Source organism: Ochotona princeps, chromosome 4, assembly GCF_030435755.1.
Source record: "Ochotona princeps isolate mOchPri1 chromosome 4, mOchPri1.hap1, whole genome shotgun sequence".
In the NCBI taxonomy this organism is placed as follows: domain Eukaryota; kingdom Metazoa; phylum Chordata; class Mammalia; order Lagomorpha; family Ochotonidae; genus Ochotona; species Ochotona princeps.
In genome coordinates, this window is record NC_080835.1 from 39,684,783 (window position 1) to 39,699,511 (window position 14,729).

The following is a 14,729-nucleotide window of genomic DNA, read 5'->3' on the forward strand; positions in this document are numbered from 1 at the left end:
GCTGATCTCTGCCTCCAGGCAGCATCCCTGCTAAGAGAGTCTTCAGCCACCTCGTGGCCTCCCACTGCTGTCCCGCTGGCTGGGCCCGGAGCCCAGCGCATCAGGCCCCTTCCCCAAGGCCAGCAGGGAGGGCTCTCTCTCCCTGTGAATAGGGCTGCCCAGCACCACCCTGGGCCCCCAGGCTCCACACCTCAAGACCTGGGTGCGGCATCCGGGCTGGCCCCCCGGAACTAAGGAAGCAGTCTGACTGAATCTGGAATCATAACATCGCTACCAGGGGCGGAGGTGAAAGGTCAGATGGACATGCCTCTAAGAGGTTTCCTACCTGCTCTGTTAATTTCTAAAATTTCTTCCTGGGCCAGCGGACATGTGTCACTCTGAGTACTGTGGTGTGGAGAGTTTACGACTGATTTACAATAATTGGGAGATCCCAGCTGCGGCGGCCGAGGAATATGCTTCTTTTTTTTCTTTGGTAGTTTCTGCTTAGCCATTGCTAAGGAGTAGTACATGCCGAAATTGTTCACGATGACCGGCACGGGCATGGCGATGGTGAGCACGCCCGCCAGCGCGCACAGCGCTCCCACCAGCATGCCGGACCACGTCTGCGGGTACATGTCCCCGTAGCCCAGCGTCGTCATGGTTACCACGGCCCACCAGAAGCCGATGGGAATGTTCTTAAAGTGCGTGTGTTCGCTGGCGCTTGGGTCGTTGGGCTGCGCCCCTATCCGCTCAGCGTAGTAGATCATGGTGGCGAAGATGAGCACACCCAGGGCCAGGAAGATGATGAGCAACAGGAACTCGTTGGTGCTGGCGCGCAGCGTGTGGCCCAGCACGCGCAGGCCCACGAAGTGGCGCGTGAGCTTGAAGATGCGCAGGATGCGCACAAAGCGCACGACGCGCAGGAATCCCAGCACGTCCTTGGCAGCCTTGGAGCTCAGGCCCGAGAGCCCCACCTCCAGGTAGAAGGGCAGAATGGCCACAAAGTCGATGATGTTGAGCGAATTCTTGATGAACTCGACCTTGTTAGGGCAGAAGACGACGCGCATGAGGAACTCGAAGGTGAACCACACCACGCAGACGCCCTCGATGTAGGTGAGGAAGGCCTCTGTCTCGGCCTCGCGGTAGTAGCGCACCTGCGTGCCATTGCGCACATTCTCTATCTCCGTCTTGTTCACGATGGGATTGAAGCGCTCGTGCGTCTCCAGGCAGAAGGTGGTGATGGAGACCAGGATGAAGAACAGAGACGCAAAGGCCACATACTGCGGGGGAGGCGGGGTGAGAAACAGCGTCAGAGGGCGGGCCAGCAAACCCGGACCACCCCCACGGGTGGGGGGGGGCGGATCTAGTAGGGTGAGGGAGCTCCCAGGCCAAGACTTGTGCAGGAGGGTCCCCCTGACCAACCCAGGCTGGCACCGCACATGGCATGGCCTTCCTCCACTGCTGCCAGGCAGGGCTCACTATAACCCCCACCCTGTCCTATCTTTCCCTCTGCCATCACTAAATCTAAATCTGGGGCCACCTACAGGAAGCAGCCTGGCTCCCTGTAAAGGAAGGCGTCCACCAGGTATCCGCACTGAACTTGTAGAGTGAAAAGCCCCATTCTGGGGCTCAAGTTTACAAGAATTCAGAGGGGGATCAGGCCCCTCAAACCCACATCTCTCATCTTTGTCCCTTCTATCCCAACTGGCTTGCAGCAAGGGTGGCCAAGCAAAGGGTGGCCCCCCTGCCTCTAGGAACTTCCTCCCTAGGTGCTCAAGCCCCTTCCTTGCCCAGGAGGAGTGGGGGAGTGCCATGGATGTTCCAGCACAGCCCTCTCTGGGGAGGCAATGGCCAGCACCAGATTTTGCAGGAATCTTTGAAACCACATTTTTGGTTGAGGGAAGGGGACAGAGTCAGCTTTGAAGAGTGACAGCCTTTCAGGAGTGATTCAGGTCAGGACCCCCCATTGCTGGGAGGGGGAAGCTTGAGGCCCAGAAATGGGTAGGAAGCTGCCAGTCTCCAGGCACAGGGTAGCGACAGCCCTGTTGGCCTTGGAGCTCCGTGTGGGTTTAAGAGAGTTTTACCATGGGCTGCATTGAGGTGTCACCGGCTGCATCACCCTTTCCAGTCACCCACGCCTCACTCCGTCCATCCATCCATCCTCCTTCCTCCCTTCCCTCCTCCTGCTCTCCCTTCCATCCATTCATTCTTCCGCAGTCCCATTCATACACCTGTCCATCTACTCCTCCTTCTTTCTCTCCCTTCCTGCCTTCCTTCTGTCCATCCACACATCCTTTCACACTTCATCTTTTCTTGTTCCTTTTCCCTTCCTTTATTCTATGTATTCTACCTTTCATTCTTCTCCCCTCTTTTCCCCCATGGCTTATCCCCTTCTCCTCCTTTTTCTTCCATTCTTTCTTCCCTTCCTCTTCCACCCAGCCACCCAGTAGATCACACAAATCTACTCTCTTCCATTCCTCACTACGCACCATGTTACGCTAGCACAGAGCTGAGCCAGTCTCAGGGAGGCCCTGCTTAGTTAAGGGAGGACACATACAGAGACAAATACAGTGTGATGGACCAAAAAGATGAGCTCCCTCAACCCTATGAATAAAAATAGCGAAGTTGGAAAAAAGTGAAAGTGATTTGTGTGCCCACAAGAGAGGCACAGAAGATGCTTCACACCAGGCCCTCCACCCCAGAAAGCTCAGGATCCACACAGCTCAGAGCTAGGGTACCACAGAGGAAGCCTGGGAGAGCAAGGCGGGAAAAATTGCAAGAGGCCACCACCTGTGACTCTAGCTTGCCTTGCTGTACAGCTCTTCCCATTGCCAGGGTCACCAGAGCTCCTGGAGCTAAAACACATCTCAGCTTTCTAGTTATCTGGCCGCTGGTTCTTTCTGGGGAGTCTCATCCTGGAACTTGGCATTTACCGCTCAGACCTCCCAAAGGCAGGTCAGATCACCCCCAGTCATGCCCGTGCCTTGGACTTTGTACGAGAGGAGAGGGACACACACATTGTGAGTGGCTCAGGGACACCAAGAGGCAGAGTCCCCTGCACATTAGGGCTTCCAATCATTCTGTCCCATCAGCCAGGAATCATCCTCCCCAAACTCTCACATCCACCCTCCTCTGCTGGGCCATGGCTATCAGAACAAGCCTTAGGCTTTAGTCTCTACTACTAGCCTGTCCTCCACACAGCTGCCAGAGGGAGATACCCTTGGAAGTCCCAGCCCTACCCCTGTCCATGCTGCCCAAAGAGCAAAAGCCCAACCCCTCAGCCTGGCACACGGGATTCAATATTCCCTGGCCTCAGTTGACTTCTCAGGGTCCTCTCCCTATACAACCCAACATTCCTGCTGCAGGCAACACTGCCTCTCACCACAGTCTCCCCGTCTCAATGGCTTTGCACCTGCTGTTCCTTCTACTTGAGAATCTCACTGTCCATTGTGTCTGGAAAAATCTCTCTCATCTTGCACTGCCCCACTAACTAGCCCTTCCCTTGGGGTGAGGCTCCACTTGGCAGCTGTGGAGCCCTCAGGAGGCGGCAAATGTAGGTACTTTACCACCACCACCAAGGAGTTTCTAGATCCACCTCCAGGGAGGCCACAAATCTGTCTCCAGCTTTGGCTCATTAGTGTGGGGTTGGCCCATGGGAATAGCCACACGGGCTGCTGGCATTCAGGGAGTCTTCTAACTCCCTTATGAAGCTCCAGGCCCTCTGAGCTCTCATTTCATTTGTCCCTGTCACAGTGCAAATCCTCATGGGGAAACTGAGGCCCAGAAAGAAGCTAGGCCTTCTAAGATTAGGGTTCTCAAGAGCCAATGGGCAACCTTCAAGGTTCTTTCCTGTCTTGGCCCCAGGGCCATGAAGTGAGGGATGGAGAACAGGTAGCAAAAGCCAGGTCTAGAGCCAGAAGCTAAGACGTCTGGCTCCGTGGGAGCCCGGTGGGGTAGAAGCTGGGCCTCCTGCATGTATAGGCAGAGGGCCTGCCTTCTCAGCCTCTGCTGCTGTCACAAGCAGAGCCTCAGCAATGGCCAGGCACAAGGGACCCAGGAAGGGCCCTTAAAGGAGCTTGCTTACACCCTGAAATTCTCCTAAGCCTAGAGACCAGCAGGAGTTCACCTAAGGGTCCAGCTTTCTTCCAGGGCTAGCTGAACACAGGAAGGAGAAAAGCTTCCAAAGCTTGGGGACCTACTAAGGGCCTTTACCTCTTGCACCAGCCTGGCAGAGACAGGTGGTCATGTCCCCACTGTGTCCTAAAGGAAATCCAGGGGCAGACGGACCCAGGGACCAGGCTAAAGTTAAACAGCTAGTGAGGAAGCTGAGAAGGGGACCCAAGATCACTCAGGTCTAGAACCGACACGTCACCACTGCATCACCAAAGCTCTGGAAGCTGAAATCACAGCCTTGCTCACTGGGCAGAGAGCATGGTTGTGTCTGAATGATTGCATCCTGGAGCGCATCACCTATAGTCCAGACTGCAGTAAGGGTAGGTATGTCCATCCCCAGTGATGGGGAGCGGGGACACTGGATTGCCCAGGTCTTGTCAGCACTGAGGCAAGAGTAGCAACTAGAGCAGGGATGCTGCCCACCCCATCTCCAGCTTTGCTTAGGCAGCTGCTGACGACTGAAGCCTTGGCCACCTGCTCAGATAGAGGGAGGGCGTGAGTGAGGGGAGAGGGATGCTGGATCAGTAGACCAGGCAGAAAAGGAACCTCTGCTGGGAGGTCAAAGGCAGCAAGCCTTGAACAGCCACTGCAGCAACTCTGGGCTGCTACCTCCAAGGCCAGGTCACAGGCAAGGCCTGAAGCTCTGCCTTCAATCCCCCTGCCACTCAGTGCAAGAAGCCATCAACCCGGTGACAGACACACAGAACAGCACCTATGAAATGCCTCGCCTGTTACCTAAGCATGGGTATTGCACACACAGGCACACTCCAGCAGTGTCACAGCCACACATTCACAGAAGGCCAGGAACTCCCACAGAGATCCCTGAGACATAGCACCGCACCCCAAGGCGTGCACACTCAGCACACACATATTACAGGCATTGCTTTCTAGCCGGCTCCCTGCCCCTGCCCTGACAGCTTCCTGTCTGTCCCACTGGCCACCCCACTCCCACTGGCTGGCGACTGACTCAGAGTCTGCCTCTCCCTCAGAGTCTGCCTCTCCCTCAGCCTTGCCTCAGCCTCCACAGCCTCGCTGGAGACACTCAGCCTGCTTGATCAGGTGTGCCAGCTCCTGCATTGTGCTGCCTCTGGGCCCTGTCCATCATCTGCAGGCCTCCTGTCACCTGCCAGACGTGTCTCCTATCTCCACTCTTGCAGTAGCTGAGCCTGCCATACCTAGGATCCAGGCCAGCCTGAGACACAAAGAGGGTTTTGCCAGGGTAGGGGCTTTTGTCCTGGGTGACAGGGTAGTTGTCATCCAGTTTGAACTCCTGAGTAGCCACTCTGAAATTTCAAGACAATGCAGCCGAGATGTGGCTGCAATGCAGGATAAACTCAAGCTGTAGTTTCTGCTGTCTTTTATTTTTCTCTCCCAAGAACCAAATCACAAACCGTGAGAGACCCACCAATTGTGTTCTAGAAAGTGGTAGCTATGGCAACAGAGCGAGGCATCTCATTTCTATGGTAACCAGGGTGGTGAGGCAGTTGGCTTTGTAAAGTCTGACAAACCCACTAACGATCTGTTGACTTAAGAAGACATCTTCTAAATCCCCAAGTTATTTTTATCATTACCCCGCCCCTGAAACCATAAATCAAGAATGACAATTTACTATCTATTAAAATGACCAAGATGTGTGACGATTCTCGTTCATGAATTATTTATGCCCCAGTCATCTTCACTAAGAGATTCCTGCCTTTCGGAGCTGTTCAGGGGCTTGTCGTGGGCATCTGTGTTCTTGGCATCTCAGGAAACAAGGAGAGGATTTGTAACGTGGTGTGAGGACCAACATTCTGGTCTGGCCACTCACTTGCTGTGGGTCCTTGGCAAGTCACCTGCCCTTCCCAGGCCCATTTAATAGTGAATCAAGTGTAGGTTGGACTGGGTCCCTTCCATGCACCCTGAGGTGGGGCAAGGTAGATGGCACCAGGGCATGGGCTGGCCACTCGGGATCCCTGGCTGGCATCCAGGCTGCAGGTCCCTGGAGGCAACAAGTCAGTTTTTCTGCCTAATTAAATCTGCCCAGTGGGGGTGTGCAACACTGGGGTTAATCCATGTGTATTGAGTGATGCAGAGCAGGCGGGATGGCCAATTGTCCTAATTGTCAGTTGAGTTGGGCTTGGAAACTGAATTAGACTCATCCGGACGTCCTAGAGCTGGGCACGCCTACGGTGTGCTGGGCTGCCGTGGAGGTGAGAAAAGGTGGCTGGGGTGGTGTGGCAGCTGCTGTGTTCTCCACTCCCTCCCCATCAAGGCTGGGAGGCCCAGGGGACTTTGCCCCCTGCCATGGCTCCTTCCTCCTTGGAGCACAGGTCCAAGGAACAAAGGGCAGGAGCTCCCTGCCTTCATGAAGGTGAGTCGCCTGCATATGAAGGCTGACTCAGCTGTGTGCTGCATGAAGGACGTCAGAAAGTTATATAGAAGGTGGAATTAACAAGTAAGTTTATTTTGTTCCAAAAAGATTGAAATCTATAGTTTTTAAAATATAAAACATTTTTTATAAACTTCTTTTTAAAAATTTTACTTCTATTTATTATTATTATCATCATTTTATGATACAGGTCCATAGGCCCTGGAATTTCCCTTACCCTCTTCCCAATTCCCTCTCCCCTCACTGAGTTCTCCTATATTATTACTATAGGATAGTTCTTCATAAATAGTCATATGTCCATCATTGCGGGCATGGACAATTTTTTTCATGAACTTCTAAAAACCTCCTGGATGTGTGGACTTAAAAAGGTTTTTGTGTAAGACTACTGTTGTGTAGTAAGTTAAGCTGCCACCTGTCTCACCAGCATCCCATATCAGAGCACTGGTTTGAGTCTTAGCTGCTCTGCTTCCAATCCAGCTCCCTGCTAAATGTTCCTGGGAAAGTAGCAGAAGATGGACCATGTACCTAGGTCCCTACCACCATGTGAGCTGTCCAGATGGAGTTCTTTTTAAAGACAAAGATGTGTTTATTTTTATTGGAAAGGCAGGTTTACAGGGAGTGGGAGAGACAGAAAGATCTTCTATCTGCTGATTTACTTCCCAAATGCTCACAATGGCTGGAGCTCCATCTGAAGCCAGGAGCCAGGAGCTTCTTCTGGGTGTCCCAGCAGGGTGCAGGATCCCAAGGACTTGGCTCATGCTCTGCTGCATTCTCAGGCCATACGCAGAGAGCTGGATGGGAAGTAGAGTAGCCGGGACATGAACTGGGGTCCCTATGGGTTCAGCTTGACCCATGGCTATTGCAGCCATTTGGGAAATGAACCAATGAAAGGAGATTCTTTCTCCGTCTCTCCTTCTCTCTTTGTTGCTCTCTTTCAAGTAAAGAAACAAATCTTAAAAACAGAGCAAAGATAAAAACAAACTTATCTTCTGATTCCATTTTCTGTGACCTTTTAAAAAGCCTTTGATGTGATTCTTGCAAGTAGGAGACTTGTGTATGTGTGTGTGTACATTTGGGGGCTATTTGGAAAGGAGGCATGTTGTGGAATGGTGTGGGGAGTGGGACTATATATGGGGTGTGGTGCATGTGTATGCTTGTATGTCCGTGGGACTGAGTATAGGATGTTACATGTGTATGTATCTGTGTATGGTAATAAATGTGCAGTGTGTGTGTTTCTGGGGGTGTGTACGGCATGGTGTGTGTATACTGTGTACTGTATGGAGTGTGTGTGTGCACGTGTGGAGACATCCATGGTTTGAGGGGTAGACATATGGTGTATGTGTATGGGATGTTGTGTGTGCACACACTTGCATGTGTGTGTGCATACATGGGGACAGGTGTGGTTTGTGGGTATGTGCATGCAGGGATCATGTAGGGAAGTCAGGGTCTGGCTGGGCACTCTGGACACAGGCTTTCTGGGGTGAGACCCTACCCCTGGCCAGGCCATGGACGGTCACTTCAACACTGGCTGCAGATGCTACCTTTTCTTGGAACTGCCGTTGACTGAGAGAAAGAGCACAAACTGAGTGGGAGCAGGCAATGGGGTGGAGCTATGTCTAGCTGAGAATTTCCCCCCTTGCATGTGCATGCGCATGCACACACACACACACACACACACACACACACTCACACCCCTCCTCATGGGCACCCTCAATCCTGTCATCCAACCCAGGGAGGAGGGCACCAGGTCTAGTAAGGGAATACCCAGGCCTCAGGAGCTCAGGAGCACAGACACACACCTGCCCACCTCAGTGAGTCCATTTTCAGTGCCAGACCCTGGTCAAGTCCAGAAGGGGCCATCCCCACAACTGGGCAGGCAGGCGAGCCCCAAGGTGACAGAGTTTGTCATGACGCTTTCATCCTAAGATGCACATCTCCCCACAGCCTGGATATTAAAGCCTGTGATAAAGGGGCTCAGCCTGCAAATGTTATTTCCCAGCGGATCCTCAGCACGCTACAATTGAACTAATGGCCTGTCTTAAAGCAATGGTGCTTGCACTTGAGGAAACGCAATCATTAGAAGTCCAGAACACCAAGACGAGGAGACTGCTGAAGGCTAGTGGGTGTGAGTGGAGAAATGGAGGCACAGCTAGGGGCAGACCTGCCTGAGATCACAGAGCTCCCCGTGTGACTAGAGTCGGGAACTGCATTTTTGGCAAGTATCAGCCCTGGGTTCCGGCTTGGGCTGTTCAGCATCAGAGACACTGCTCAGGCAGTCGGAGGGCATGAATACACCATCACCTGGATAAACCATTCCCCAATCACACACCACAAACCACACATGCACACATATACAGGTGCATGCACACAACAGCACACACGGTCACTCCTCCCCACCTTCCAACCCTTCTTTTTCCTAGCTCCCAGGTCAAAAGCAGATGGGAGCAGAGGGTAGGGGAAGGGATAGCACTGTGGTGTATCAGGAAAAGCTGCTGCCTGCAGTGCCAGCATTCCATACAGGTGATCATTTGTGTCCCCACTGCTCCACTTCCAATCTATCTCCCTGCTAACAGTCTGGGAAAGGATTATCCAAGTACTTGGACCCCTACCATTTATGTGGGAGATCCAGATGAAGCTCCTGGCTACTGGCTTTGGACTAGTCCAGCCCTGGCTGTTGCAGACATCTGGGGAATGAAACAGCAGATGGAAGATCTTTCTGTGTCTTTCTCTGTCAAGCCTTTCCAAATAAACAAATCTTAAGGAAGGAAGGAAGGAAAGAAAAGAAGGAAAGAGAGAGAGAGAGAGAGAGAGAGAGAGAGAGAGAGAGAGAGAGAGAGAAAGAAAGGACAGAAAGAAAATAAAGAAAAAAGAATAGAAGTTCAAGGAGCTATTGTGTTAGTATAGTGCCCTAAGCTACCGTGTGCAATGTTTCAAATTCCCCACTTTGAATTTAGCTCCCAGGTTGTGCATCTGAGAAAGCAGCAGTAGATGGTCCAGGTGTTACCAGTGTGCGAGACCCAGATGAGTTCTGGCTCCTGGCTTGGAGCAGTCAGTGATCACTGAGCACTGGGGAGTGAACCTGCAGGTGGAAGATCAATCCCTCTCTCTTCAGATAATAAATTTTAACCCAAACCAAACAGCAGGTGAGTTTCTCTTTGAAGCAGCCAGCAGTGAGAGCAACATGGGCTTTAGAGCTGGCTCGCCCGGGGACCCTGGACAGGTCCCAGCCTTTTCTGAGCCGCCTCTACCTTGTTTCATAGGCAGCTGTGAGGAGGAAACCCAGCAAAGACAGGAAAGATGAGGCAGTGTGGAACACACCACTCAGGCTTCGCCTTGGTCTCCCATCTCTCCCTGGCCTGCTCACACAGCGGTGGGCTGGGGAGTGCAGCATCTCCTGTGGAGGAAAGCCTGGACTCTCAGCCCTGCCCCGCCCCTGGCTCCCCAATGAGTGGCTTCACAGAGCTACAAGTGGGTGCCTCTGCCACCCACTGCTCAGCCCATGGGACACCACAAAGCTGGGGGCCCTGCCATCTGGCCTCGGCTAGCAGCACTGTGACTGAACAAGCTGAATGAGGGCCAGGCCAGGTCCCTGGGCACAGGCAGGTATCTGTGAGGGAAGAGTCCCAGAGTCAAGTGACTACAGGCTGGCCATCTCCTGGAGCCTGGGTGTCACCTAATGAGGAGGTGACAACCACACACAACCCTGGGAGGGGCAACCGGGAGTGGGAGCCCAGGGGTTACTGGTGTCCCCAGATCCAGGGCAGAATTCTGGGGCAGGAAGAAACCCCAAGACTGCCAGTTCTCCTGCACAGCAATAGTCTGGGAGCAGGGCCAAGACTTCCCTGCACAGGAATCCAAACACAGCATTTTGATTTTTGTTTTTCCCCCAAATTACCAGGGGGTGGAGGGGCAGGGAGAGGGGTGTGAGGAGCAGCAGTAACAGCAAAAGGGAGAAGTGTGTTCCAGCTGATGCTCTTTCTTTAATGGGTGCTGCTCCACTACCACTTGCCTGCTGTCCCAGGCCAGAAGCACACTCCAGACCCAGGGCAGCCTGTGGAGTCCAGGCTGCCAGGTCAGGACTCCAGTCATGGTGGGACACTGTCCCAAGGGGCTCACACACTTACAGTCCTCCTTGGGGGAGCCTCTGCTGTGCAGGAAGAAGATGGGAGGCTGAGAAGGGGGGAACCCCCAGGGTCACCACAAGTGGTGCTGAGCAGGGTTGTCCACCTCCCAGCCCATTGCCCTGCCCTGGTGCCCGCAGTGGCCAGGGCAGGGCAGCCCAACTCTATAGCCCCCAGCCTCCTAGAAGGCCCCACATCCCATGCAGTCAGGCAGCACACACATCGCCCCTGGCCATGCTGGCTGCAGGCTTCAGAGGCTTTGGGACTTCAGGGCAGTAGAGCTATGGTGTTGCTGGGTGTCCCCTGCACTCCCAGAGCCCCAGCTGCTCTTGTGGCTGAGTGCAGGGGAGGCCTCCCAGCAGCAGCAGCTCAGATCCAGAGACAGGCCACCATCCCTGGTGGGTGGGGAGCTGCTTGGTGTCTCCCAGCATGCCTATCTACTTCCTTGCCAGCAAATGGGGACACATGCAACCTGTATGGTTCCTCTCTCACTCCCACCATTCTGGAGGTCAGTTAAGCCTGCTTTTCCCTTCTGGACTCATCTTTGTCCTGGCTATGGAGCACAGAAATTCCCTCTCTTCATTACCTGTTGGCATCCTTTCCATTTCTTTCTGTTAGGTCTAAGGGTTCTACTGTGGTTGAGAAAGCAATAGACAGGAATGAGAAATGTGTGAGATTTCCATTCCCAGAAATGCACCCCAGATCAGGCACACATGCCTCCTGAGTGAGTGGGCCATTCAGGACTGCCCTCCACAGAGACCCTGAGCCAAAATGTTCCCATTCATCACTGCCAGCAACAGGCAGTTCTACTTCTTGTGTGCTTGGACACCTTAGAGAGAGACACAGCTGTTTCTTAGGTTAAGCTGCTACTCCTTCCTTGATGGTGGGGAACACCAAAACACACCTGCTACCTCTCCTTGTAACAGTGCCCCCGCTCCCCACCACAGCTTACACCTGCAGATGAGGCTCAGGTTGTGCCCCCTAGCCATTCCTCCTGCGGCCAGGCTTCCTTTGCCTCCCTCACACTCCCCTCCTGAGCCAGCTACCCTGGTGCAGTGCCTATTGATTGACTGATTTTAAATTCACTGGAAAGGCTAGAAGATGAGAGAGAGAAAGAAAAGTTTCATTTGTTGGTTCACTCCCCCGATGCTTGCTACCAACAGGCCTGAGCCAGGATAAAGCTCAGAGCCAAGTCTCCCTCTCAGACACAACTGTTTGAGCCATCCATCACCTGCTGTCTGCTGGAGTGCACATTAGCAGGAAGCTGGCATCAGGAGCAGAGCTGGGACTTGAACCCATGCACTCTGACAAGGAATGATGCATGTCCCAAGAGACATCTTAACCACTAGCCCTAAACACCCACCCATTGAGCCTGCTTCTATTACGCATGCATGCACTGTGGTTTGCTAAAAGGATTGCATGTCTCACCCTTTTTAATCCTCACGGGCACTTCAGTCTAGGGGCATCGCTTGTGCCTCACTTCGCTGTGAAGTCATAATTGAGTGCTCACCAGAGGCCAAGTGCTTTTCGCCAACACTAGCTCACTTGTCTTTAAGAGCCTCTCAGAGGGAGGTATCCTTACCACCATTTTGTAGATAAGAAAACTGAGGTTTTGATATGTGCATAAAACTCCAGAGAGGGTGAAGGAGCCAGTAGGATCTACAACCAAGACTCTCTTACTCCAAAATCACCATGCCTTGGTACTGCCAGCTAGACGTCATCCCGAGTCATTCCAGGGAGAAAACAGACATCTTGCCAGCAGAATAACCACAAACATAGCTTTCTTTGCTTTAGAACATGTCATCGCAAATGAATACCCCGCCCCAAACACACACTGTGAGCATGACAGTTTTGATTGCCCTCGTTTGGTAGATGAGAACATTGAGGTGCCAAGCTCCAAGAGAGCTTAGGAATGAGTTCTGCCACAAATCCCCTGGGTGGCTTCCTCCTCTCCAGGGGATTCAGGGTCCCGCCACCCCATGGGCATGTGCCTGACTGTGTAGTACATACATGAGTGTCCTGCTGGGGGTTGGGTCGAGAAAAGACAGCTCCAGTGACAGCAGCTTGGGTAGGAATACCACAAACAGTTCACCTGCTGTCCTTCCAACAAATATGAGGGTGCTTCCCAAAGTTCATGCAAAGCAAAATGGATTTATTTTGGTGCCCCCAAAAGTAAGCTAAATACAGTTTTTCCCTAATTCATATTTTCTACAAACTTTTCTAAGATCGCTTACATCCATGGACTCTGAAAATATTGTGTACCTAAATGAACTTCATCTCCCTCCATTTTCCCTGGGCCTTTTGCCTTGTACTTAATCTTAGCCAGGGTATTGGCTGCAGTGAGCAGAACCAGCCACAACTCCTGCTCAGGGTTGGCGGTGGTGGTGGTGGTAGGAGGACTAACAGATAACAACACTGGCAAATATGTGCTCCCTGGAGGTGACAGTGAGTCCTGGGGTCAGAGGAAGCCAGCTTGAGAGGCAGGTGTGAGGAAGACATGGTAGAGGGCAGGGTGTGAGGGGAGGACTGCAGGTGTGAGGGCGATCATGCAGAAGTGAGGGGAGGACTGCAGGTGTGAGGAGGACAGGGCAGGGAGTGAGGGGAGGACTGCAGGTGTGAGGGCGATCATGCAGAAGTGAGGGGAGGACTGCAGGTGTGAGGAGAACCGGGCAGGGAGTGAGGGGAGGACTGCAGGTGTGAGGAGGACAGGGCAGGGAGTGAGGGGAGGACTGCAGGTGTGAGGAGGACAGGGCAGGGAGTGAGGGGAGGACTGCAGGTGTGAGGGCGATCATGCAGAAGTGAGGGGAGAACTGCAGGTGTGAGGAGAACCGGGCAGGGAGTGAGGGGAGGACTACAGGTGTGAGGAGGACAGGGCAAGGAGTGAGGGGAGGACTGCAGGTGTGAGGAGGATGGGGCAGGAGTGAGGGGAGGACTGCAGGTGTGAGGAGAACCGGGCAGGGAGTGAGGGGAGGACTACAGGTGTGAGGAGGACAGGGCAAGGAGTGAGGGGAGGACTGCAGGTGTGAGGAGGATGGGGCAGGAGTGAGGGGAGGACTGCAGGTGTGAAGAGGACCGGGCAGGAGTGAGGGGAGGACTGCAGGTGTGAGGAGGACAGGGCAGGAGTGAGGGGAGGACTGCAGGTGTGAGGAGGACAGGGCAGGGAGTGAGGGGAGGACTACAGGTGTGAGGAGGATGGGGCAGGAGTGAGGGGAGGACTGCAGGTGTGAGGAGGACGGGGCAGGAGACACAGAGCAAGGGAATGGCTCCTGTCCCTCATGTGCTTGCTTTCAGCAGCAGCAGCAGTCCCGTGCTTGTTCACTGACAGGTCTAGGTCACACCACATTCTCCTGGCACCTTGCTGACTCACTGGCTGCTCTCTCTCTGTCCCTGATCAACCTCCTCCCCTGGCCCCTACCTCTAAGGGGAGCCCCGTGGCGGCAGGCGCCAGCGCAGTGCTGGCTCCTCCTCTGCATCTCCACCTCCTCCCTTGGGGATGCACCCAGTTGCCTGACTGCAGCACCATGGGCCCATTCCAAGGCTCGGAAGTGGCCTGCTCCCAAGTGCCTGTCTCTGGTCCAACCCTTGCATTCTGGTAGCTACCCGCCCTCCCCAACTCCCCCGCCTTGTCCAGCTCCCTGGCATCAGCAGGTGCAGTCCCGGCAGGATGCTTGGTCTCCCCAGACAGCATCTCTCAGCCTCACACAACCATCTTGCTGGAAACCTCAGAGTCCTCCCTGACGCACCCCCTCTGTCGCACCTTCCCACTTAATCTGTAAGGAATTTTGTGTGGCTCTGCTTGAAACTAAACCCAGACTTGGAGCCCCTGTTCCCACCAGTGCCTGCCGCTGTGTGTGTCCTATCATCCCACCTGCCTGGGCTGTGCTCAGGAGCTCAGGCCTGGCAGCTGGATGAATGATACTTTCACATTGTAAGTCCAAATGCATCCTCTCTCTGCTCAGAATCACCTCCCAGGTCACTCAGAGGAGCAGGCAAGGGTCTCTCCATGGCTGACACACCCCTGCAGAGGCTAGGCCTCCATCAATGTCCTCCCTAGCAGTGTCCAGTACATGCCAGCCACACCTACTACT

At 53.7% G+C, this 14,729-nt stretch overlaps 1 protein-coding gene across 2 annotated transcripts in view; it reads right to left on the reverse strand.

Moving 5' to 3' along the window:
* The window catches only part of KCNC1 (potassium voltage-gated channel subfamily C member 1), a 41,700-nt gene that overhangs the window by 9,799 nt on the left and 17,172 nt on the right, over window positions 1-14,729 (reverse strand). For both annotated transcript variants that reach the window (XM_004593743.4, XM_058663282.1), the window contains exon 2: window positions 326-1,259. In XM_004593743.4, coding sequence (XP_004593800.2) covers window positions 326-1,259 — 934 coding nt within the window. The remainder of the gene's footprint in view (window positions 1-325; window positions 1,260-14,729) is intronic.